General features: G+C 44.5%; 1 protein-coding gene across 3 annotated transcripts in view; it reads right to left on the bottom strand.

The window, feature by feature from the left end:
* CPNE4 (copine 4) overlaps positions 1 to 27,422 on the bottom strand; it is a 526,299-nt gene that overhangs the window by 38,505 nt on the left and 460,372 nt on the right. For all 3 annotated transcript variants that reach the window (XM_038762604.1, XM_038762594.1, XM_038762615.1), the window contains one exon: positions 3,488 to 3,586. In XM_038762604.1, the coding sequence (XP_038618532.1) occupies positions 3,488 to 3,586 (99 nt within the window). The remainder of the gene's footprint in view (positions 1 to 3,487; positions 3,587 to 27,422) is intronic.

A 27,422-nucleotide genomic window follows, 5' to 3' on the forward strand; every position in this document is an offset into this window, starting at 1 on the left:
CAACATATAGAGACAGTCCCTACTCCCAACTCACTGAGGTAAAGAATTCATTTTCCTACTGGTTCTCTTCTAGGATGTTGTGTGTCATTTGCAAACTGCATTTCCCAACTGATGGAATCCAATAATCAGCCCACAGTATCGATGAGCACCTTACTGTGTGCAGAACCCTTCATTAAGTGTGTGGGCGAGTACAACAGAGCAAACAGATCTGATCCCGTCCCTAAAGAGCTTTCAGACTAATGGAAACGCAAGCTTCAGCCCCAGCCCGTCTTTAAGCTCGTTGTAGTCAGGGAATAATTCTTTTTATTGTTATAGCTTACTCTCCCAAGTGCTTAATACAGTGCTCTGCATATAGTAAAAGCTCAATAAATACAGGTCTATGACATTTCAAATTTGTACAAGGCTCTTCAATCACTTTTGAACTATTTCTCAAGAGAAACTTTTGAGGTGAATCTACGTTTTCATTCCCATTGTGTTGTAGTTGGGAAAGAGAGTGGTTCAGAGAGGACAAGTGGTTTTTCCAAGACTGAATAGCAACAGAAAACCCCAATCCTCGCTCATCCTCTTTCTGCCTTTCTGAACACTTCTTTCCGTCCCAGGTAATTCAAGATCCTTCACGAATAGTCTTATCTCTACCTCCTGGAGAGAAAAACTGTGACTCAGAGACATACTTCTGTTTGTCCTTCAGAAGAAAGATTGTTTAATGTGTACGATTATAGCCAGTGCTGGCACCTAAAGCCCCACACCAATTCCACTTTTCTCCTGCTCTGAAAGGATGTCTCGGTTGGGTTGTGAAACATTAGCATGCATGAAAGACACTGGTGGGCAGATCAGCAGTTCAAACATAACTGCAAGATGAAAAGTGACAGTTTTCGCCTTCTTGCCCTCTGAACGGAGAGACCAACTTCCCTCTGTGGGGTGAGGAAAGCCTTTGAGAAATTCCAATGAAATCAGCCTCAGCCTCCACTTTCACCATTAGGAAAGAGATCTTTTTATAAATCTAATGCTTCATCAAATCCAAGCGTTAAAATTAAATAGTATAAAGGGAAATCAATAAATCTTCCCCACTATTTAAATTCCCAGAATGCTTGTAGGGCTTTTCGATGGATAAAAAATGTATCCAGCTATTCAAAAGATGCAACAAAATGCATTCTAAATATGTGTGTATATATATATATATGAAGCAGGATTTGGAGAGAATCTTTATATTCTGGTCAGCTAGAGAAATGGTGACAGGGATGTCAGTGATTCTTAACTGTAGATTTTGACAAGCTATTATTTTCAATATCCTCTTCGGAATCGAAAGATAAAATTTAGCTACATCTGTACCGATTTGGTCATTTTCTGTTTCTTTTTCTTTTGAAATGAGCAAAGGCAACATCTGTACAAATGTTTGCAAATCTAAAGGTTACTAGCAACCATCATTCATTTATTAGCACAATGTGGCCTAGTTTGGTGTTTTCAGTTGAACCATAATTTTTTTCCAACTGTCCCTACAGTGTTCTAGGAATGAAATTATTTGTATCTTACCTACTGGGGTTTTTTTCCTTCTCACTCTCCCTACCCCTACCTGCTATCTTCTTCTTGCCTTCCTGCAGTTGAAGAGGAGTCCTGGGTACCATGTGCCACAGTGATGGACTGCAAACTCTTCGGGGAGTTTCTCAACTTTCTGATATGTTTCTTACAGTTCCGGGTAAATTATAAGCCATGAGAAGTCTCGTGGGAACTGTCGGCGAGCCTGAACACTCGGCTTTCTGGAGCAAAGAGGTTTGGATGTGTTCATAGCAAAATATGAACTACCGTGACCCTAATGAAACCTCAGATCCAGCTACATCCTGACAGAAACAACTGGAGAGATGACAGGATGGGTCCATCTCCTCAAACAGGTTAGGCCGCTTACAGGATGTCAGGTCCCACGGTAAGAAGGAGCAGAACTAAGGCCTGGGAAGCAGGATGCTTGTACCTCTCTCCCCTTCCTTCCTCAAAAACCTCCCACTGCAGGCTCCCTCCCATCAGTGTTAAGAGTGCTGGGGGAACAGGGTAAGTGCAGTCTAAGGCAGTAACCACTGAGCTTTAAAAAAACTGTAAGCTTAATTATGCCAGAGATTGCAATGGCAATAATCAATTTTCTGCTTGACTGATCTTTGATCCTAACCTAATGGGTTAATTGTCAACTCTCACAACTAGAGCTCTCCCTCTGCAATACTCATCTTGAGGTATTTAACCCCCCATTTTACAGATGAGGAAACTGAGACACGAAGAAGTTAAGTGACTTGCCCAAGGTCACTCAACAGGCAAGGGTTAGAGTTGGAATTAGAACCCAGATCCTCTGAACCCCTAGGTGCTTCTCTTTTCTAGGCTTCTGGACTACCTGGGCTTCAGAAAGTCTAACCTGGTCCCTTATACTTAGGGTCTGACTTTACCAACCAGGTTCTCAAAAAGACTTTCAAGGGAACACAATGGCAAATTCCAGCTTCCTTTCCTTTTGACTGTTTGTCTGGAGCCTTATTTACTTGCACATCCAATAAGATTGTGTCTTCTGCAATTAATGGCCTGCTCTGTGACAGTGCCCCAGGGGACAACTTTTTCAGAGGTTGAAAGGATTAACCTTTTACCTGAGAAAGAACCTTAATACCAGATCCAGCGTTCATAGCTCTAGATTTTGATGAAGTTTAGGCCCAGTTTCCATCTTTGGAGGGAGAGAACTAGGAAAGGCCCCATCCTGGAGAGTGAATGGGATTAATGGGAGAGGGAGTGAAGGGGATCCACTGCTGTGATGGGAAGAGGGGACAGGGTTTGAAGTCAAGGGCAGAGGAAAATTTGTGGAAGCAGGTCAAAACAGCTAGGGGAGGAACAAGAGACTTTCCTGAGGGAAACAGTGTCTACTATGCCCAGTTGAGTAGACCCTAGCCATTAATATCTTCAGGTTTCTCTCAGTGTTTCTGTGGGACATGAGGAAACTGGGGTCTAATCCCATTTCTGCTACTTGCCTGCTGAGTTACCATGGGCAAGTCACTTAACTTCTCTGTGCTTCAGTTTCCTCATATAATAATGGTATTTAAGCACTTACTATATGTGAAGCACTGTTCTAAGCACTGGGGGGATACAAGGTGATCAGTTTGTCCCTCGTGGGGCTCACAGGCTTAATCCCCATTATGTAAAATGTGAATTCACCACCTGTTCCCTCTCGCCCTTAGGCTGTGAACCCCATGTGGGCCAGGGACTGTCTGACCTGATTATCTTATATCTACCCCAATGATTAATATTGTGGCTGGCATATAGTAAGTACTTAACACATACTATACTTAACACATACTACAACTACTATTGTTATTACTATTATTATTGGCCAGCCAGACCAGGAAGACTGTATTTATAAAATCATCCTGATCCAACAGCTCTATGGGAGCAATACTTTTAAGTCACATCCAAACACAATTTTTAAAATGGACAAAACAGAACTGTTTCTGAAACTGTTTGCACTTACCTGTCTCCCTTCCATTGCTCCTCTCATTTCTTTAAAAGTCGAGGTAAATTCTCCAATGAAGTCATGTTTGCCATTGGAGTCCCAATCCCAAACTATGCACTACAAGAGAGGAAATTTTTTTTTATTACGAGGCAGTCGAAATAAAGGTAATTGCAAAGCATGCTGTGACACATTTACTTTGTGAACTGTCATTCGCTGAAACAAATTCAAGGAACAGTCAACAAGCTATGTCAGGCCTGGAATGAAATAATGTTACAGGATGTCAACTCAGATCAGGTAAAAGGTTGGACAGGCCCAGGATTGCTAGTGGTATGAGTGCCCAGCTTTACAGATAGAGTAAATGGAATAATGTGAGTCCGTGGATCCTATAACAATAGACTCTGCTTGGTTATTAAGGGTATGAATCAGGCTGCAGATTGCTTTCATCCACTGGATGAGGATGAAACCAACGGTAGCTCTTTGCTAGCATTTAAGGCACACAGTGAGACTGTTCAGTGAATCAAGTGATAACGGTTATAGCTGGCATTTTAATACCTGCCCCAAATCACCAAAAACTGCCAACAACACAAGGTGGCCATCTCTCTCTAAAATACTTTCTATATCCAGGAACATAACCCCTTTAGCAATGAAATGACCTGAAATCAGACCAAGAAAGGCTCCTAGGATGGAGAAACTCAACCCCTGTGTCCAGGGAATCGTGGTCTCAGAGGCAGTCCAATCCTTCATTAACATTCTCACTGGCCTCAGTGTGAGCCGACAACTCTCACCCTAGGGGACCACTCTGAATTTGATCTAGTGGAGATAGGTTTCCCAAAAGGAGAACAGAGACAATATGAACTTAGCTTGCTGAAAGGCATCAAGGACATAAAGACTCAGAAGGAAGGAATGGCCAGAAAAACCTGTTTCTTCAAAGTCAAGAGGAAGTCCAGAGGAGGAAAATTTTCTACAATCCCATATTACTAGTAATCAAGAGAGTAAATAGCACATCCTCACGATAAAATGGATTGTGGTTCCACGCCTGGTGCATTTTTGTGAGACAATCTAGGCAAATTAGACATCTTGACAGGGGTTCATGTGTGAGGGAAGAGAACCTTCCCATTTGGGATCATCAGTGGATCAACCCAAACCTCCGTCGTGGACAGTGAAACAAAACAATGATCAGGCCATTTGGAAAAATCAGTTAATGTGCCTGAGTGAGAATTGAAATGCAGATTACTCTGAATTGATTTGTTGCTGTTTCTGGATCCACCTGGCTCTCCCACCATCCCAGAACAATCCTGAAGTCGAGGAGAGGAGATTGAAATTTGGAGAGGAGATTGGATGGGAGAGAGTGTTCGGGGGTTTAAACGATTCTGATCAGGTTTCCAACATCCATATTTAGTCTCCGTCCTCAGACTCCATACACTATTGCTCTTGCCAATTCATTCTGTCAGGATTTATTCAGTGGCTATTCAAGAGCACAGTCTCAATCAAGAGTTCTTTCAAATCATTATGACACTTTCGCCTAGTAAACTGAAACATCAACATTCCCTTCCAAAGGACATCTAACCCCTGCTTCCATGCCGTGGCTTGGCAGGCGGATACATGGTGGTATTTTCTGTCTTTAGAGCTTTGCTCCAAAGGTGTTCAAATCAACCATCCTTGGCTCATAATGGAGAATACCAGTGGGAGAAAAGTACTGGGGAGAAGTGAAGTCCTCAAGGCTAAAAACAATAATCTTCCAAATGCAACAAATTCACTGATGCTCTTTTCTACACTAGGACAGCTTTTGCTCACTCCTAGATATGCTCAGGACTTTTCACGTTGCCATACTCTTCCAATGGGTAAGTCCTTCTTGATTCAGAAGAGGGAAAATGACATTCAAGCGGGTCGCCTGTCCAGGCCACCATCGGTTGAACGAATGGCACCTGGCCGGGCATTGGGCCGTGCCCTTTCTTCCTCTAAGAATGAGCAATCATTTGGTCCCACTGGCGCCAGGCACCAAAATGAGTCACTTGGAAAGTTAACTGCCGAATGTGGAGAATTCTATAAATCTCCTGCCGGATTAAGAATGCAGGTTTTTCCTGCCGTCTTTCCCTTTCCCACCAAATGGCTTCACCTTAGCAATCACTCCCTGCAAAAGTCAGTTTTCCAGTGCAAACCTACTAACTGATTTCTGCGCCATTTTTGTGCGGAGGGGAAGGAGGGAGGGAATAGATTCTGCCTCCCCAAATCCATGATTACACAAAAGGGATGAATGCTCGCTAGGCTCTGCTTTTGTTACTAAAATATGTGGTAACTGAGGTACAGGGAAGTTGAGTGACTTGCCCATAGTCACACAGCCGATAAGTGACGGAGCCGAGATTGGAACCCATGACCTCTGATTTCCAGGCCCGTGCTCTTTCCACTGAGTCATGCTGCTTCTCATTTATTTTGTTAATGATGTGCACATAGCTATAATTCTATTTATTCTGATGATTTTGACACCCGTCTACATGTTTTTTGTTGTTGTCTGTCTCCCCCTTCTAGACTGTGAGCCCATTGTTGGGTAGGGACCGTCTCTATATGTTGCCGACTTGTGCTTCCCAAGCGCTTAGTGCAATGCTCAGGACACGGTAAGTGCTCAATAAATACGATTGAATGAATGAATTCAAGCAGAATCACCTAGAAATAGTGGGTATCAACTGTCCGTGTGCATTTCTACACCTGTTTTCTGGGGACTGGTTACTGATTAGGTAGCAGGCCTTGATTTTGAACATTTTAGAATTCTTCACCTTAGCAACTGCAGACTGTTTTAACCTTTCTGCAAAGGGATCCCAAAGGAAGGAACCACTCAGAGACAAACAAGAAAAAATGGTTTGCTTTTTTGTAGGCTTGTAGCGGGTGTATGACAGTTCTGGCCAGACCGGCGGAGACAAGCTCCTTTGTGAGCAGGTTGATTTATTTCTTTTTCACGGAGAACAGTGGGGTGGAGGTGGCTCAATTATCTGAGGAGACGTGGAATCAATGCGAGGCATTGGGATCCTCAAATGGCTTTGGGGTTTTTTGTGCTTAGACAGTATTGCCTTTGTCTATGGACCGTGAAGTTAAACTTCCCAAGAGGATAAATATAAGAGCAGGTGCCAGGTTACCTGAGTCCGCTCCTTTCATCTGCCCAAATTTGCTCTGAGAATAAATATCCTGAAAACTCTTCCTGCACAACATAATAATAATAATAGTAATGATGGCATTTATTAAGCACATACTATGTGCAAAGCACTGTTCTATGCGCTGGGGAGGTTACGGGGTGATCAGGTTGTCCCACAGGGGGCTCACAGTCATAATCCCCATTTTCCAGATGAGGGAACTGAGGCCCAGAGAAGTTAAGTGATTTGCTCAAAGTCACATAGCTGACAAGTGGCGGAGCTGGGATTCGAACCCATGACCTCTGACTCCAAAGCCTGGGCTCTTTCCACTGAGCCACACTGCTTCTCTAACATCTCCTGGATCCACCAAAATGGTTACCACACTGTTAACAAGCTCTGGTCACATCACAGTTAGACTACTGTATCAGCCTTCTCGCTAGTTTACGTGCCTCCAGCCTCTCCCTTCTCAAATCTATATTAACAATAATAATAATGCCAGTAATAATAATGGCATTTGTTAAGTGCTTACTATGTGCAAGACACTGTACTAAGCACTGGGGTGGATGGAAGCAAATCAGGTTGGACACAGTCTCTGTACCCTGAGGGGCTCACAGTCTCAATCCTCATTTTACAGATGAGGTAAGTGAGGCACAGAGAAGGGAAGTGACTTGCCCAAGGTCACACAACCAGAAAAGTGGCGGAGCTGGGATTAGAACCCATGACCTTCAGACTCCCACGCCCACGTTCTATCCACTATGCCATGCTACTTCTTCAATAATAGTAATTATGGTATTTGTTAAGCACTTACTATGTGACAAGCACTGTTCTAAGTGCTGGGGTAATAATAATAATAATGGCATACATTAAGCACTTACTATGTGCAAAGCACTGTTTTAAGCACTGGGGAGGTTACAGCGTGATTAGGTTGTGCCACGTGGGGCTCACAGTCTTAATCCCCATTTTACAGATGAGGTAACCGAAGCACAGAGAAGTGAAGTGACTTGCCCAAGGTCACCCAGCAGACAAGTGGCAGAGCTGGAATTAGAACCCACAACCTCTGACTCCCAAGACAGATGCTCTGGGCACAGAGCATCTTCTTGAAATGTCACTTGGCACATAGCTTCCTGCTCCTCGAAACCCTTCTCTAGCTCCCTGTGTCCCTCCACATCCAACAAAAAACCTTCACATTTGGCTTCTAGGTCCTCTGCCAACTCACTCCACATATCTGAGAAGCGGCGTGGCTCAGTGGAAAGATCAGGGGCTTTGGAGTCAGAGGTCATGGGTTCAAATCCCAGCTCCGCCAATTGTCAGCTGTGTGACTTTGGGCAAGTCACTTCACTTCTCTGGGCCTCAGTTCCCTCATCTGGAAAATGGGGATGAAGACTGTGAGCCCCCCGTGGGACAACCTGATCACCTTGTAACCTCCCCAACGCTTAGAACAGTGCTTTGCACATAGTAAGCGCTTAATAAATGCCATTATTATTATTATCTGCTCCCTTTCATTCATTCATTCAATCGTATTTATTGAGTGCTTACTGTGTGCAGAGCACTGTCACTAAGCGCTTGGGAAGTACAAGTCTGCAACATATAGAGACGGTCCCTCCCCAACAACGGGCTCACAGTCTAGAGGGGGGAGACAGACAACCAAACACAACAGGTGGACAGGTGTCAAGTCTTCAGAATAAATAGAAATAAAGCTAGATGCACATCATTAACAAAATAAATAGAATAGTAAATACGTATGAGTAAAATAAATAGAGTAATAAATCTGTACAAACATATATACAGGTGCCGTGGGGAGGGGAAGGAGGTAGGGCGGGGGGGATGGGGAGGAGGAGAGGAAAAAGGGGGCTCAGTGCCTTCATCTGCTACTTTCCTATCCATTCTCTCCATTCCTCCTAAGCCAAACTTCTAACTGTAACACCTTGCTCTCGACTGTCCCGCCTCCACCCCCTCAGGTCTCCCCAAATTCAAAATCCACCTCCTCCTCCTCCTCCAAACTGCTGTCGCTGATTAATTCCCAGCCTCCCAAGTCATACAGACCCATTAACCACCTCCAGCACTATGTACTTACTTATACCCATCCTCAGCACATATGCTTATATATTTACTCCATTCATTCAATCGTATTTATTGAGCGCTTACTGTGTGCAGAGCACTGGACTAAACGCTTGGGAAGTCCAAGTTGGCAACATATAGAGACGGTCCCTACCTAACAACGGGCTCACAGTCTAGAAGGGGGAGGCAGACAACAAAACAAAACATGTGGACGGGTGTCAAGTCTTCAGAACAAACAGAATTAAAGCAAAATGCACATAATTAACAAAATAAATAGAATAGTAAATATGTACAAGTTAAATAAATAGAGTAATAAATCTGTACAAACATATACAGGTGCTGTGGGGAGGGGAAGGAGGTGGGGGGGATGGGGAGAAGAAGAGGAGGAGATGGGGAGGAGGAGAATTGTATATTCTCAATCAATCAATCAATCGTATTTATTGAGCGTTTACTGTACTAAGCGCTTGGGAAGTACAAGCTGGCAACATTTGAATTACTCTGCAAACACACTTGGGTGAGTTTCCCCCCTAGAGTACAAAGCACCTTTTGAGCAGGGGGTGTTTCTCTTGCTTATTTTGTACTCCAAGCACTTTGTACAGTGCATTGCACACAACTACTATGTATCACCATACTTCGCTTAGCTCATAGTACCCACAAAACAAAAATAAATGTTAATGATTTGAGTTATAGGCTGTCCTGTAACCACTTACCACTCTTTTGTTTAGGACCGTGGGGCCTTATAAAATTAACAGAGTAGTATTATTCCTACGCACAATATTGCAGTAAGTATCCTAGGGAGCAGTCATACCTTTTCAGTCAACCACCCACCCACCGTGATTTTGCGCCATGGATAGTTAAAACTCCAGGGATGATTCCAGTTGGCCCTAACTATACGTCCTGGCAGAGTTAGAATTATCCTGCATATCTGGTAGGCAGTCCTGGATATTTTTAGAAAAACAAAAACATCCTGTCTCTTGAATCGACCTCCCCAGCTGAGTTTTATGAGAGACAATCAGAGTCAAATGATTTTGAACAAGGTCAGAAAAGCATGAAACAAGTGCTTATTTGTTCCATTCCAGAAGCCTTCTAGCTGTAGCTTGGAGGAACCAGATGGTGTTTTATCTTTTGCTGGACAAAATGGCCAATGGAAATAATTTGGATTTCAGCACAAATGTAATTGGGCGTTTGTTAGCATTTCTGTGATAATATCTTATTTTTTTAAGGAGTTATTAGTTCTTCCTCCACTCAGTATGGTGCCTGGAACATAGTAAGCACTTAACAAATAATAATAATAATGATGGTATTTGTTAAGTGCTTACTATGTGTAAAGCACTGTTCTACCATTATTATTATTGGTTATGAAAATTCCTGGCCCGAAATTGGTAATTTACAAGAAAAAAAAGACTGTGAGCCCACTGTTGGGTAGGGACTGTCTCTATATGTTGCCAACTTGTACTTCCCAAACGCTTAGTACAGTGCTCTGCGCACAGTATGCACTCAATATGATTGATTGGCTAATGAAAAATAATTTGATTTATTTTTAATATACTTTTGGCATATTCTTTGACTGTGTCTACACCAAGTAAGTATATCCAAAAATACTGTTATCAGCCCTACTACATTTTTTTTACATAAGGTTTTGCTGGTTTACCATGACAGAGAGTAATTTCTCTGTAACAGGGTGATTATGTTTTTGAACAGCATCATGCTATGGAAAAATCGCGTTATAACAGCTATCAATTGGGTGGGAATTAATGCCTGGCCTCGTGGATAAAGCATGAGCCTAGGAGTAAATATGATTAAATGAATGAATGAATCATATTCACTGAGGGTTTATAATAATGATAATGATGGCATTTATTAAGCGCTTACTATGTGCAAAGTACTATTCTAAGCGCTGGGGAGGATACAAGGTGATCAGGTTGTCCCACGGGGGGCAGGGAATGTGTCTGCTACATTGTACTCTCCCAAGCATTTAGTACAGTGCTGCACACATTAAATGCTCAAAGCGCTGGGGTATCATCATCATCAATCGTATTTATTGAGCGCTTACTATGTGCAGAGCACTGTACTAAGCGCTTGGGAAGTACAAATTGGCAACATATACAGACAGTCCCTACCCAATAGTGGGCTCACAGTCTAAAAGGGCGGGGGGGAGTCTAAAAGGGGGGGTAGATCAAGTTAACTGGATAGGATATAGTCCCTGTCCACATTCATTCATTCAATTGTACTTATTGAACGCTTACTGTGTGCAGAGCACTGTAATAATAATAACAACAACAATGATGGTATTTCTAGACTGTGAGCCCACTGTTGGGTAGTAACCGTCTCTATGTGTTGTCAACTTGTACTTCCCAAGTGCTTTGTGCAATGCTCTGCACACAGTAAGCGCTCAATAAATACGATTGAATGAATGAATGAAAAGGTAAGCGGTGGGCGAGTTGCCGTGCTCTACTCCAAGTATGTACTCCCTGATTGAGCTGGGAAAGTTCTCCAATCCTGCATCGCCAGCCCTGTATAAAAAGGTTCTTGAGCTGGATGCTGGAAAAAGCTCACCCCAGGGATCCCACAGAGGAACAACCAGATTAGGGAAACCAAGCTCTGGTGTCCCAAAGAGCCCAGTTACAACAGCTGTCTGCAATGGGCTTTAGGACCTTCCTTCCTTCCCTCCCAACTTAATTTTTCTAAGCATCAGGTGTGTTATTTCTATTTTGTCTCTATGCCAGTGGGACCAATTTGCTTCCTATTATGTGAATGGGAGCATAAGCATTTGAATAGAGTTCTTTTCACTCATATCCTATTCTTCCCTCATCCCCAGTGGCTATTCCCCATGGAGAAGGATTATGTTTAAGAAGACCACCTCAGCCCATTCAGAGGGGGGAACCAAATACTAAATTTGGTATCCTCCAAATCTAGCCCAGGTTACATTGGTGGCTGTAGAAAGGGTCAAAATTTCCTCTGAATGATTCTTTCCATTCTTTCTTCAGCACAGGAAAATATATTCCACAATGGGTCCCTTCAAACCAGCTCTAACAAGGGATTTGCAGGGGGAAAAGGGCAATGAAAGATGAATATCTTTCATCAATCTGGTTGGTATTCACAACCAGATAGGAGTGTTGAATTAAAAGGCCCAGCATGCTGCCTTTGGGCAGACTGGTGTTCATCACTCTGAATAAATAAGGCCAACCACATTGAACAGTTGCCTCAAACTGAAATGGAAACAAACTTTTCTTTTGAATTGCTGTACTGTTTGTTTCCCCTTGCCTATCTATTTCGATTCCGATGGAAAGAGCACGGGCTTGGGAGTTAGAGGACTTGGGTTCTCATCCTGGCTACCCCACTTGTCTGCTGTGTGACCTAGGGCAAGCCACTTAACTTCTCTGTGCCTCAGCTGCCTCATCTGTAAAATGGGGATGAAGACTGTGAGTCCCAAGTGGGACAACCTGATTACCTTGTATCTCCCCCAGCGCTTAGAACAGTGTTCGGCACATAGCAAGCACTTAACAAATACCATAATTATTATTACTACTAGTAGATTCTAGGCAGGATGGAGAGAGGTATTGAATTAGTACTTGAGCAGGGCTCAAACCATCCAGTCTGCTTCCAAACCTTTTAAACTTCACTGATGAATAGTCTTTAGCAGAATCAAAGTTCCCGTGATTGTGCGAACCCAGTGAGAAAGGCGGACCAAAGACAGTGGCTTAGGACTCAAGCTTTCCAAATGGTTCAGCTTCCAGATCAATTCAGAGCTGCAGTGGTGCCTTGCTCCCCTTTTCCTCCTCCCAAAGCCAACAGCGCATGCTACGCTAGTGTCTTTCACTAGATTGGGCTTTGAAAGGCCTTTCTGTTCAGTGAAAGGTGAACGTGTAAGAGAGACCAACTTGGGTTTCCTTTCCTCAGGGATTCAGCCTCCTCCAGAGGAACACCGAAGACTGTAGCATGCAACACATGGGCTTTCGAATTTCTAAGGATTTGTGGTCCATGTGGCACAATTTTTGAGTCAGCCTGGGTATAATCAATACTCTCAAAGCTGTTCTTCTTACCAACCCTGTTCTACTCCTGGCAGGGCATCGCGGCAGGGCTGAAGGGCTGCTCCTAGAACACTGAGCATTGTGGCTGATGGGGCTGGCCAGGCTAGGGTCAGGGGGCGGAGGGGGGACAATGAGTCAGGAATGACAAAATACAGCCTCAACAAAGCCACAGAATGCAACCCGAAAGAACGGCTGATTGGCCTGTGAATAATCCTGGGTCACGAGGCAAAATTTCAACTAAGGTGTTGTCGCTGTCAAGATGACAGTCCCTTGACTTCCAAATGAGGTGTGCAGTTAGTGGTTTATTGATTGCTGTGAAAATGATCCCAAGAAACAATCTACAGCTGCTGAGGCCTCGAAGCACAGAAAGAGCGGCGGATTCGCACAGAGCAGAGCCTGAGCCTTGGCCCCACATGTTTAAATGTGGAGACTACCGACAGAGAGGATATCACTGCCAAAATGCCCTCTCCATTTAGGCCCCCATCTAGCAGCTAAAGTAGTTCAAAATAAGGAAAAACAGACTGATTTGCATGTTTCCCTTGATTAATTGCTTTCCAGAAGAGCCACCGGAGCGTTTGGGACTTGGGTCTAGGCAATGATCAAACCAACACACTCTATGGACAAGAAAACAGTACCTCTTTGGTCTGAACCAAACGAGATGGGCCAGGCCACGAAGAGTTTTACAATTTAAGCCCATTTGGGGGGAATGAGTTTTAGGGCTGTGTTTCAGAAAATCCGGTGACGTCTTCCCTTTTGAAAGCATCTTAGATTATGGGGCAAGAGAATCCCACATTAACTAGGTAATTGATTTGCTTTGTGGCTGCAAGTTAGTTAACCTTTCCATTGGCTTCTGGGAGCTGTGGCAATTCCTGACTGGCAAGGCTGTGATGTTGGATTAATGTTGGGGAACTGTTACGGAGGTTTTGCATGAATGAAGTAGTAACCTTTAGGCCCTAAGCAGTAGGTAGTAGGGAATAAAATGTCATTTGCTTATTGGGATTCCTTTCAGCCCCTTTCAATCAATCAGTGGTATTGAGTGCTTACTGTGTGCGGAACACTGTACTAAGCGTGTGGGATACTACAATACAACTGAGTCAAATGCTTAGTACAGTGCTCGGCACACAGTAAGCGCTCAATAAATATGATTGAATGAATGAATGAATGAGTCGGTAGGCATATTCCCTGACTATAAGGAGCTTAGAGTCCGTAGAGGGAGGCAGAGACATTAAACAATTACAGATAGGAGAAATAGTAGAGCACAATAATAATAATAATAATAGTATGTGTTAAGCCCTTACTATGTGCCAAGCACTGTTCTAAGCACTGGGGTAGATACAAGTTAATCAGGTTGTCCCATGTGGGGCTCACAACCATAATCTCTGTTTTACAGATGAGGTAACAGGCACACATAAGTTAAGCGACTTGCCCAAAGTATCGGAACTTACAACCTCTGACTCCCAAACCCGGGCTCTTTCGACTAAGCCACGCTCCTCCTCTACATATCTAAAGATATATACTCTACTAAATATATATATATATATGATTTGGGGAAAGTTAGTACAGTTAGGGTTGGTCAGAAAATGTAACACTCCCTCTGGGCCCTGGGAATTTGCCAGCCATAAATGCCAGCAGCCAGAGCATCTTGGTAGCTGGCAGTGCTTGGGGGTGGGGATTAGTGTGAGTGACCAGAACCCTGTGTCGAGGGATCTGGAGGATAGGAGTCCCCCAACACCAGGTGAATAAATCAGTTCTCCTAAGTAGATAAGTGTCTGTCCATTTGGATGTCACTGTGATGAGCCAGATGGCCAAGCTATCTCATCTGGTTTATTGCACAAATCCCCTTCTTTCATCATCCTTAGTGAGATGGCACACCTTTGACAAATGACTTCCTCTGCCCTCCACTCTATTTCCAGCGCTTCCTCTGACCCTATCTAATTGAGAAGCAGTATGGCCTAGTGAAAAGAGCACGGGCCTGGGAGTCGAAGGACCTGGGTTCTAATCCTGGCTCTGTCCCTTGTCTGCTGCGTGACTTTGGGTAAGTCACTTCACTTCTCTGGGCCTCAGTTACCTCATCAGCAAAATGGGCTTTAAGACTGTATCCAACCTAACTAGCTTGTATCTACCCGAGGATTTAGTACAGTGCCTGACACAAAGTAGGCATTTTAACAAATACCATTAAAAAAAAATCCTCCCAAAGAAGGCCTCATCCGTAGCTAATTCTAGAGGTCAGACAAACATCACCTATGTCTTGCAAGTTAAAGAGATCAGGCCCTCTTGGTGAACGGACTCAGGTGAACTCAAGGACCTGACCAGTCGACACATGCCAATGTTCAGTTCCTATTCTCTCCATCCCAGGTGAGCCCAACATTAGACAGTCTTGGAAGAAAGAATCCAAAATTTACTGACACAACCCCATTGGTCACTAGACCACCCTCCTGTGGAGAGGGGCATAGCAGTAATGAGATGAAGTCAGCCTTCTTTTCGGTTTGTCGGCAATAATTCTTACTTGCCTTAGGCAATTGGAAAAGTGGCTATAATAATAATACTGATGGTATTTGTCAAGTCGTGGGTTCTAATCCCAGCTCTGCCACTTGTCTGTGTGACTTTGCAAGAGTCACTTTACTTCTCTGTGTCTCAGTTACCTCATCTGTAAAATGGGGATTAAGACTACGAGCCCCCATGGGACAACCTGATAACCTTGGAATGACTCCAGTGTTTAGAACAGTGCTTGGCACATAGTAAGTGCTTAACAAATATCATCATCATTATTATTATTAAGTGCTTACTATGTGCCAAGCACTGTTCTAAGCTCTGGGGTAGGTAGGCGGTAACTGAGGCATGGAGAAGGTAAATGACTAGCCCAAAGTCACCCAGCTGATAAGTGGCAGAGAGGGGATTAGAACTCACGACCTCGGACTCTCAAGCCCGTGCTCTTTCCGCTAAACCATGCTTATCCAGATTGGGTAAGGCCATAACAGCTGCCCATCACATAACAAGCTAACACTAGTGGCAACTCAAAAAGACCTTCCTAGAGCTAGCTACATTTACTCCCACATAACCTGGTATCCTGGACTGACCCATCAGGGGTTTAAAGCGTCTAGAGAAGTGGAGAAAAGCATGGCTGTTCCACAGATAGGCTTCACAGAGAGGGTCCTCCTCTCTGGGCAGAAAAAAAAATCCATCCATGAATAACAAAGTAGGTTTGAGAAAGAGAAACACTTGTCACAATAGAATACTATTCCATTAGACAATAGAAACTTCTGGGTTATGTGAAAAAGACTAGCCAAAGAAGAAAGGAGCCAACAAGGAAGAAAAAAGTGAATGAGGAACTCTCCACCCCTTAGGAAAAAAAAAAGACTGTGATGTGTGGAACTGTTACCTGTAGAGATGTCCATGTTGGAAGAGTGTGACTGTGACCTTCTTGACTGTGAGCCCGTTGTTGGGAAGGGACCGTCTCTACGTGTTGCCGACTTGTACTTCCCAAGCGCTTAGTACTGTGCTCTGCACACAGTAAGCGCTCAATAAATACAATTGAATGAATGAAAGAGTGAAAGGGAAGAGGGATTATTTTCCCTACAAAGGCCAACACAAAAAGGAAAGCGAGGAGTGCGTACAAAGTTGTACACAGGGGATGGAAGGAGAAAAGCATAAAGTGAACCGAAGATGTAGGTGATGCCTGTTTTCATTCTACAACCAGCCCCAACCATCAGAATTAATAAGAAGAAGTGTGTCATGCCAGACTCTACACCCTGCTTGTCATGGTGACAAGTGTTTATACAATATGATTGATTACCCTGCAATTTACTTCGTCAATCAGTCATGGAGTTAATTACATGTTACTCTTGGGCACTATTATAAATAATGGTATAGCAAACAGTGCTCGGTTTAATGGTCCTTAACACTCCACTATTAAATTGATGACACCACTGCATCAGTATTGATGAGAGCGGGGCCCTCCTCCATTAAGGGTAATTTATATCACTAAGAGTAATGCACTACATTGGTCCTATTTTTGCCATAACATTATTCATAATGATATAGATAATGAATTCCTCAAACAACGCTGCGCAAATGTGATTTTTCATAATCCCAAAGAAATCCCCTACATCAGTGCCTATCATTAAGATTCTGAGGAGCCTGGTTTTCTATCTCCGAATTAAGACAAAAGGGAAGATGCTAGTGAAAAAAAAACCTCCACCACAAAAAAGCAGAATGAGGGGTGGAGTCCCACCAAGTTTCACATTTTATTTTTTTTTATGGTATGTGTTAAGCGCTTACTATGTGCCAGACTATGGCTGTTCTGTCTGGATAATAATAATAAGGATGATGATGGCATTTGTTAAGCGCTTACTATGTGCAATGCACTGTTCCAAGCGCTGGGGAGGATGCAAGGTGATCAGGTTGTCCCATGTGGGGTTCACAGTCAATCAATCAATCAATCATATTTATTGAGTGCTTACTGTGTGCACAGCACTGTACTAAGCGCTTGGGAATTACAAGTTGGCAACATATAGAGACAGTCCCTACCCAACAGTGGGCTCACAGTCTAGAAGGGGGAGACAGAGAACAAAACCAAACATATTAACAAAATAAAATAAATAGAATAGATATGTACAAGTAAAATAGGGAACTGAGGCACAGAGAAGTGAAGTGACTTGCCCAAAGTCAATCAATCAATCAATCGTATTTATTGAGCGCTTACTATGTGCAGAGCACTGTACTAAGCGCTTGGGAAGTACAAATTGGCAACACATAGAGACAGTCCCTACCCAACAGTGGGCTCACAGTCTAAAAGGGGGAGACAGAGAACAGAACCAAACATACCAACAAAATAAAATAAATAGGATAGAAATGTACAAGTGAAATAAATAAATAAATAAATAAATAGAGTAATAAATATGTACAACCATATATACATATATACAGGTGCTGTGGGGAAGGGAAGGAGGTAAGATGGGGGGATGGAGAGGGGGACGAGGGGGAGACGAAGGAAGGGGCTCAGTCTGGGAAGGCCTCCTGGAGGAGGTGAGCTCTCAGCAGGGCCTTGAAGGGAGTCACACAGCTGACAATTGGCAGAGCCGGGATTTGAAGTCGTGACCTCTGATTCCCAAGCCATGCTCTTTCCATTGAGCCACGCTGCTTCTCTCGCTCCCCCCTTTCCCTGAGTTGCAGACTCCTTGGGAGCAGGAGTCGCATCATCGTCCTGTTCAGTAAAATCCCTTTAGATTAGCACCATGTTGAGGGGTGATTGAGGGTCCCTACCCCGGTGAAGTGAAAGGGACAAAGATGACGGGACCTGAGACGATGTCAGGAGGCAGGAGATAGTCCGAACTGAGCAGGGGTGTGGCTCCACTTTTGGCTTCAGGATTCTGTGGTCCTCACTCTCTCTCAAAGTAGAAATCCCCTCCTACCAGGCACCACCTCACATCAGCCTAAGATGTTCTGGCCAAACTGCTTCTTCCTGCTTAAGGCTCTTGGCTATAAAAAGTTGACCCAACAAATAGTGACCATACAGAGAATGATTATCTGCACTTGCAAACAGGCACTTTGGCACCTGGATATCTACTGGGCAGGCCTAAGTGCTGCTTAGGAGATCTGTGAATCAGGGCTTTGCCGGGGCCATTTCGGCAGCAGCTTTTGAAAACTGTTAACTAGGGTGCTATTTAATTCAGTTATAAAAATCGCTGCTAAACAGACTATCTTTCACATTCCCCTTTGTCTTTTGACCATGCTGCAAACCATTCATTTGGAGAGTTCTTAGAAATTCCCCTAATTTAGTGGAGCCAATCAGCCCTGGGTTTGAGGAGACTAGAGTCCACCCCCTGTCAATCAATCAATCAATTGTATTTATTGAGCACTTACTGTGTGCAGAGCACTGTACTAAGCGCTTGGGAAGTACAAGTTGGCAACATATAGAGACAGTCCCTACCCAACAGTGGGCTGTCCTTCACCAGGCCAAAAATTCAGTCCAGTCAAGACCAAGAAGCCACCCAATGCATCAGAAGAGTGTTGGCATCATCAGAGCTATCTTTAAGGGGGTGTAATGGGGGGAATCCGCATCATCCTCCTTCTCATCATATTCTTTATTTATTGAGTGCTTAACGTCAGCAAAGTCCAGGATTTATGATCTGATGGGGGACACCAAAAGCTACCACTAATAAGTTGCTGCTTTGGAACCAGTGAACTATGTCCAACCTGATTAGCTTGTATTTACCCCAATGCTTAGTAATAATAATAACAATAATAATAATAATGACGGTATTTGTTAAGCCTTTACTATGTGCCAAGCAGTATTCTAAGCGCTGTGGCAGATACAAGGTAATCAGGTTGTCCCACAGGGGGCTCACAGTCTTCATCCCAATTTTACAGATGAGGTAACTGAGGCACAGAGAAGTTAAATGATTTGCCCAAAGTCACACTGCTGACAAGTGGAAGAGGTTGGATTAGAACCCACGACCTCTGACTGCTTAGTACTCCTTAGCGCTTAGTACAATGCCTGGCACTTAGTAAGTATTTTACCAATATTATTTTTTAAAAAAAACACCCAAATTAAAAACAATGGCCTGAATGAAAGGGACTGCCTTACAATCAACGTGCGGAACTCTTGTGTTCATGTGAAAGGTGGTTTCTTGAAGTGCTGATGCGTTTGCCCCAGACAGGGCCTGTTTCTGTTTTCAAGGTCACCTCATAGTATTCTGACTTTGGCAAAGCTTTACAAAAAATAAAGGAATGAATGCCTAAGAGGCTGAGGAAGCTGAGGGATGGCAAAACTGGAAAGGCCTAGGAAAATTAACTGTCCTTGGAAGCAGCTGTATGAATTCGTCAGAGAGTTGCTGGTTCTGGCAAGGGTTCTCTGCTGAGCTCTGCCAGCTTGTCATCCATACAGTCCGCTCCGTGTTTAGCACTTGGTCACCAGGGGCGGTCAGTTCATAGAGAGCCAGAGTCTCCCTGTGCTTAAACTATGCTGAGTTGGTAATTATTTACACACGGAAGGTGCATAAACTCCTTCAGGCTGCAACTCTGGCACTGTTACTTGACTAAAGCTATTGCTCACTGAAGAGCAACTGGAGCCGGCCCAAGCGCAGGGAGAATCTGCTCATGAACTGATTACAAGTGACTCTGAAATTTCATCATCCCTCGAGGTGCCTTCAATTATGGTCCAGGCCCAGAAACCAGTCTTGGGCAGATCCCTGGGATCCGAGCGGGAGGTTCAGGGAGCAGCACGGCCTCCTCCAAGCCACAGGCTGAGCCACCGAGGCAGCCGGGGCCCTATTAATGGTGAGGACTTCCTTCAGCGTTCCTCATCCCCCTATGGCCTCAGCTCCTGCCCTCTGACCCTTGCCCAGTCCCCTCTGACTGCAGCCCCCAATCTCTGACCCCCTGGACGCTGTCACCCCATAGGCTTACCCCTGTGAGCCCGTTGTTGGGTAGGAATCGTCTCTATATGTTGCCGATTTGTACTTCCCAAGCGCTTAGTACAGTGCTCTGCACACTGTAAGCGCTCCATAAATACGATTGAATGAATGAATGAATCCCATCCTAGCTCTTCTTCCCCAAATAGCAGAGGAGAGAGAGAGAGAAAGCAGCGTGGCTTAGTGGAAAGAGCCCAGGGTTGGGAGTCAGAGGTCAAGGGTTCTAATCCTGACCTCGCCACTTAGCTGTGTGACTTTGGGCAAGTCACTTCACTTCCCTGTGCCTCAGTTACCTCATCTGGAAAATGGGGATGAAGACTGTGAGCCCGACGTGGGACAACCTGATTACCTCGTATCTACCCCAGTGCTTAGAACATTCTTTGCCCCCAAGGACTTTACACTCTGAGGGAGACAAACACTGAAATATTTACAGAGTGATCGGAATAAATAATTGAAAGTACGATGAAATACACACACACCCGCTGAAGAAGCAGCGTGGCTAGTGGAAAGAGCCTGGGTTTGGGAGTCAGAGGTCATGGGTTCTAATCCTGGCCCTGCCACTTGTCTGCTGTGTGATTTTGGGCAAGTCACTTCACTTCTCTGTGCCTCAGTTACTTCATCTGTAAAATGGGGATGAAGACTGTGAGCCCCACGGGGGACCAACCTGATTACCTTGTATCTACCCCAACTTTTAGAACAGTGCTTGGCACATAGTAAGCCCTTAACAAATACCAATAGAATTGTTATTATATATACATTCACAAGACTTAGAGATGGTGGATTGATATGACTTGGGGTGGTGGAAACTAACTGGGGAGCAATCCTTCCAAACCTCCAAATGAGTCATAATCCACAGCTCTGAAAGTATTGATATGACTTGGGGTGTTGGAAATTAACTGGGGAGCAATCCTTCCAGACCTCCAAATGAGTCATAATCCACAGCTCTGAAAGTATAGCGTGGAATGCAGTGTTGCGTGAACGAACAAACTGAGAGACGCTGGAAAGAAGACCGACTTTCCCAAGAAATCCCTCACTGCAGATAAAAGAACTCAGAAGATATTGCAAATAGAGAACATTTTCCTGCACATTTACTACCCTGAGATCAATAAATCTGATTGCATGTCTAGGCTAGGAAGAGGTATAGATCCAACTGAATTTCCCAGCAGAAACTTCTATTTTTAACCATTATTCTATGTAGAGAATCTACGTTACCCAGCACCAACCTAATTCTTGCTGTCGCCAGGTTGTTCAGCAGCAAGTCCCCAACACTGGTCCTGCCTCGGAACCTGACCCAAGAACTTGCCCTGATGGCATTTCAGTCTCTCACCCGCTAGATCAACAGGTAGGTAAAATGCTTTATATTTTATCTGCTGCTTCAGATGCTTTACATTTTGTCAAACTGCCCCCCAAGGTATTTCCTTCCCTGCAAGATGAGTCTCTCCCAACCCAACTTGGCTCTGCCTTCGAATGGAGTATGCATCTTGGACTTCAGAATGGAGAGTTATAATAATAAAATAATAATAGAAGCAGTGTGGGCTAGATGATAGAGCATGGGCCCGAGAGGCAGAAGAACCTGGGTTCCAATACCGGCTCCGCCACTTGTCTGTTGTGTGACTTTGGGCAAGTCACTTGACTTCTTTGTCTCTCAGTGACCTCATCTGTAAAATGGGGATTAAGACTGTGAGCCCCACGGGGGACAACTTGATTACCTTGTATCTACCCCAGTTCTTAGAACAGTGCTTGGCATGGAGTAAGTGCTTAATGAATACCATCATCATCATCATCATCATCATTATTATTATTACTATGAAAACCTTGAGTAAGAAGTAGCATGGCCTAATCATCATCATCATCAATCGTATTTATTGAGCGCTTACTATGTGCAGAGCACTGTACTAAGCACTTGGGAAGTACAAATTGGCAACACATAGAGACAGTCCCTACCCAACAGTGGGCTCACAGTCTAAAAGGGGGGGTGGGGGGGAGAAAGAGCACAAGCCTGGAAGTTGTGGGTTCTAATTCCACCTCTGATGCCTGTCTGGGGTGTGACCTTGGGCAAGTCTCTTAACTTCTCTGTGCCTCAGATACCTCATCTGTAAAATGGGAATTAAGCTTGTGAGCCCTATGTGAGAAAGGGACTGTATCCAAGCCAATTGATTATCCTGTATTTACCCGTAGTACAGTGCCTGGTACATAGTAAGTACTTAACAAATACCAGTAAAAAAACAAAAAAGAATGGGGGTGAGGGGGTCAAGGGTAGGAAAGGAATCCAGGCAGGACACATAGACTCTTTGTGGAACTCAAGGGCCCAGCCAATAAAACATCTTAACAAGCTTCATCTGCCACAACATTATAAAAACTAGAATTACAAATGATTCATCTGGAAAGCTCCTAAGGGTAGGGATTTAATGTACTGTGTAATATTAGTCTCTTGGCTCTAGGAAGCTGTATTCTCCAGCTACAATCAGGAAATGCCAAACAAAAGAATTCATTAAAAAAACCGCTGTGTTTTGAAGCAAAGAACTACCTTCATTAAACTAGTAGGCATAGTTTGACTGGCTTTTACCATTAATAAGAAGGATTCAAGCCTTTCACTCCATTTCTTCAACACGCATCTTGGAAAATTGCAAATACTTTCCAGATTCTCTTCTTTCCAGATAGAGAATCTGTCTGTACGGTCCAGGGAGGGGTGTGCATTACTTTTTTTTTTTGGCATTTGTTAAGCACTTACTATGTGCAAAGCACTGTTCTAAACACTGGGGGATACAAGATGATCAGGTTGTCCCACGTGGGGCTTACAGTCTTAATCTCCATTTTACAGATGAGGTAACTGAGGCTCAGAGAAGTTGTGACTTGCCTAAGGTCACACAGCAGACATGCGGCGGAGCTGGGATTAGAACCCATGATCTCTGGCTCCCACTGCTGTGTGACCTTAGGCAAGTCACTTAACTTCTCCGTGCCTCAGTTTCCTCAACTGTAAAGTGGGGATTTGATACCTGCTCTCCCCCTTGTTTTGTAAGATCGTTGTGGGCAGGAAATGTGTCTGTTTTTTTGTAGTATTGTACTCTCTCAAACACTTAATTCAGTGCACTTTCCACTGAACCACCCTGCTACTCACCTCATTTGGTAGAAACGACACTGAAAGCGCAGTGAGGATAAGTGATTGGCCTGAAGTCACGGAGCCGAGGAAGAACAGAACCTGCTCTCAGGGTCCAGGGCTCTGCCCACTAACTTTGTTGCCATACAGTTGTACTGTCAGGCAATAGGATGGCAGCAGGATGGGAGGATAGGGAGAAGCAGCGTGGCTCAGTGGAAAGAGCCCGGGCTTTGGAGTCAGAGGTCATGGGTTCAAATCCCAGCTCTGCTGTCAGCTGCGTGACTCTGGGCAAGTCACTTAACTTCTCTGTGCCTCAGTTACCTCATCTATAAAACGGGGGTTAAAATTGTGAGCCCCCCCATGGGACAACCTGATCACCTTGTAACCTCCCCAGTGCTTAGAACAGTGCTTTGCACATAGTAAGTGCTTAATAAATGCTATTGTTATTATTATTATTATTAAAAGAGAAGCAGCGTGGCTCAGTGGAAAGAGCACGGGCTTTGGAGTCAAAGGTCATGGGTTCAGATCCCGGATCTGACAATTGTCAGCTGTGTGGCCTTGGGCAAGTCACTTAACTTTTCTGGGCCTCAGTTACTTCATCTGTAAAATGGGGATTAAGACTGTGAGCCCCACATGGGACAACCTGATCGCCTTGTATCCTCCCCAGAGCTTAGAACAGTCCTTTGCACATAGTAAGTGCTTAATAAATGCTATTATTATTATTAATGAAGGGAGCGATTTCCCTGGGATCAGGGCCAAATTGGGTTCCTAGCTAGTCAAGGAAGTGAGGAGACACTGTACCTTTCGAGGGTGGTGGCTACATAGGCTGTGGGTGGCTGGGAGAACTGAAGAGAGTGCCAACTTGTACTTCCCAAGCGCTTAGTACAGTGCTCTGCACACAGTAAGCGCTCAATAAATACGACTGATGATGATGATGATGATGAGAGGAGGGAAGATTATTCTCCATCCTCTTTATGGGGAGGCCATCAAAAAGACCCTGCGGGTAAGCACAAAACTTTTCTCCTAACAGTTTCTTAGGGCTCTTCCAACATGAACTCTCACATCAACCATGAGGGCAGCAAGGGTAGGCCATTTTCCATTTTATAGTTGGGGAAACGGACTGAATTGGTCAGCTGATGCATTCATTTATGGCACCGTGGGGAACAAAACCGAGGAAGCCTCCATGGCAAAAGCGCCCGGATAGATGACGAGGCCCTCTCTGGAGCCTGCCAGACTGGATTAGCTCAGTTTTCCTCTTCCAGTCTGTTGCACTGGGACCGAGTCTGCTGCCTCGGCGGGAATATTGGAGATACATGGGGTCAAAGGCTATCCTTAATAAAGCAAGAACCACCACTACTTCCTGAAGCCTGAGGATGTTGGCTCCTGGATTTAGTTCAGCAATCATCAATCGCATTTATTGAGCGCTTACTGTGTGCAGAGCACTGTACTAAGCGCTTGGGAAGTACAAGTTGGCAACATTTAGAGACAGTCCCTACCCAACAGTGGGCTTAGAATGTAGCAGTGGGGTCCAATGGATAGAGCATGGGCCCAAGAGTCAGGGTATGGGTTCTAATCCTGCTTCTGCCACTTGTCTACTGTGTGACCTTGGACAAGCCACTTCACTTCTCTGTGCCTCAGTTACCTCATCTGTAAAATGGGGCTTAAGGCCGTGAGCCCCATGCGGGACAGGGACTAGGGTCCAACCTGATTACCTTGCATCTACCCCAGCACTTGGTACCGTACCCCAGCACATAGTAAGCGTTTAACAAATACCATAAAAAAGTGTCTACATTGGTCACAAGTCTTCCGACTGGCTTTACTTTCTCCGAGGTTCTTTTCACTTTGTAATTAGCAGCAATAACACAGAGCCGGTGGATCTTTGAGGGGGTTAACGACACTGAGGAAACAAAATCTGTCAGGGCACGTAGGAACATTTTGCGGCCTTTGGTTGGGCCTTTCCTTGACCTGCAGGAGAGTTCCCAGATTTCTGACTGCTTCCCGGGGGATCTGACACCAGTTGTGATGGTGCGAAGCTTCGGTCTGCGGGTGGCCCCGTCTATGTCATAATGAAAACTGGCCACATCCTTGTTGGATTCCTCGGCCGCCCTAAGATGCCCCCCCACAATGAATGTGCCTAAAGGAGTGTCCTACTAACTGCAAATCTGTGTTCATGCAATATCACATGCAATCCCAATGCATGAAATGGAATTTGGAATGATACCGCTCTGGCAAGGCAACGAGCTCTTTGAATGTTACCGACAGACAGCAGAGCATCTACTGAAACGAGGTGAAATGTTCTGTGAAAAACAAGCTGGCAAATGAGAATTTAATTTATGCTTTTCTTATCAGTCTCTGAATACCCAGCCCGCATAGAACTCAGTCATCTCCAGGGCTTAGTACAGTGCACTGCATAAAGTAAGTGCTTAATAAATTATATTACTAGTAAGGATTGCTAGTAATAAAAAAAAAAAACTGCTAAAATTGACAGCAATGGGAAAGTATTTGTGAGAGTTTGGAAAATACCTAACAGGAGTTTCCAGGTCAGAAACCTGGCATCTGGGTGGATCACGTCCTAGGTGGAAGAGCATCAAATATAATTCATTCATTCATTCAATCGTATTTGTTGAGAGCTTCCTATATGCAGAGCACTGTACTAAGCAGCGTGGCTCAGTGGAAAGAGCATGGGCTTTGGAGTCTGAGGTCACGGGTTCAAATCCCGGCTCTGCCAATAGCCAGCTGTGTGACTTTGGGCAAGTCACTTAACTTCTCTGTGCCTCAGTTACCTCATCTGTAAAATGGGGATTAAGATTGTGAGCCCCATGTGGGACAACCTGATCACCTTGTATCCCCCCAGTGCTTAGAACAGTGCTTTGCACATAGTAAGCGCTTAACAAATACCATTATTATTATTATTATTATTACAAATTGGCAACATATAGAGACGGTCCCTACCCAACAACAGGCTATTATCCCTATCCTTTCACTGTGTTTCTTGGGAGTCTTTTTTTGGTTCTGCCTCTCCTTGTTTTGATTACAAAATTCTCGTTGGCCTTCCTGCACTTACCACATCCCTCTCTTCCCTCCGGACCTACCCCTTTCTCCTTCTGTTCCCCAAGAGGACACTGTTTGCAGCTAAAAGCCCCCAAATTTCCCACAAACACAGATTCCCGTGAAATCTCAAACAAAAGCGTACCAGAAAGAGAGCCAGCAGAGATTAACGGTTTTTTAGGTCAATACCACTTGCACTTCACTGTGCACACTGCATAGTACAACGTCATAACCACCATTTTGCATAAACAAATAGATTCCAGGAAAGCTAGGCTAAATGCCCATGTTACACTGCTTTATGTTGGCTGTCAATCATTGGGGATGTGGCTCATTAGCAAGTCATAAATCAACCTCCGGCTAGGTGGAGGTAGATAATAAGGATGGTATTTGTTAAGCGCTTACTATGTGCAAAGCACTGTTCTAAGCGCTGGGGAGGTTACAAGGTGATCAGGTTGTCCGGGGGGGGGGGGGGGGTGCTCACAGTTTTAATCCCCATTTTCCAGATGAGGTAACTGAGACACAGAGAAGTGAAGTGACTTGCCTAAAGTCACACAGCTGACAGTTGGCAGAGCTGGGATTTGAACCCGTGACCTCTGACTCCAAAGCCCGGGCTCTTTCCACTGAGCCACGAAGAGCTAAGGGTGCCCGGGCACAGCCTTAATTCGACCCAAAGCCTCTTGTGTAAATTGCACCCTCAATGCATACTCTCCAAAGTCTTTGTTTTCCCTTCCCAAATCCCTTTGAACGTAGGTTGGTCTTCTGAGCTGCAGAGGAGGGAGGCTGGGGCCTTAAAACAAAATTACCACAGATAAACGCATCCCGTGCTATACCCATACTAAGTAAGACTGCCTCAATACCAGACCGTCTGGGGTAAAACCAGATGACTGGTCCATCTTGCATGTGGGCCAGGGCTAATTTTCATGGCTGCCTACTAATTGAGTGATCTCTGCAATATTAAAAGCAGCAAGGGTGACAAGGGTGAGAAGCAGCGTGACTCAGTGGAAAGCGCAAGGGCTTTGGAGTCAGTGGTCATGGGTTCAAATCCCGGCTCCGCCAATTGCCAGCTGTGTGACTTTGGGCAAGTCACTTCACTTCTCTGGGCCTCAGTTACCTCATCTGTAAAATGGGGATTGACTGTGGGACAACCTGATCACCTCTGTAGCCTCCCCGGTGCTTAGAACATTG

Source organism: Tachyglossus aculeatus, chromosome 2, assembly GCF_015852505.1.
Source record: "Tachyglossus aculeatus isolate mTacAcu1 chromosome 2, mTacAcu1.pri, whole genome shotgun sequence".
Lineage (NCBI taxonomy): Eukaryota > Metazoa > Chordata > Mammalia > Monotremata > Tachyglossidae > Tachyglossus > Tachyglossus aculeatus.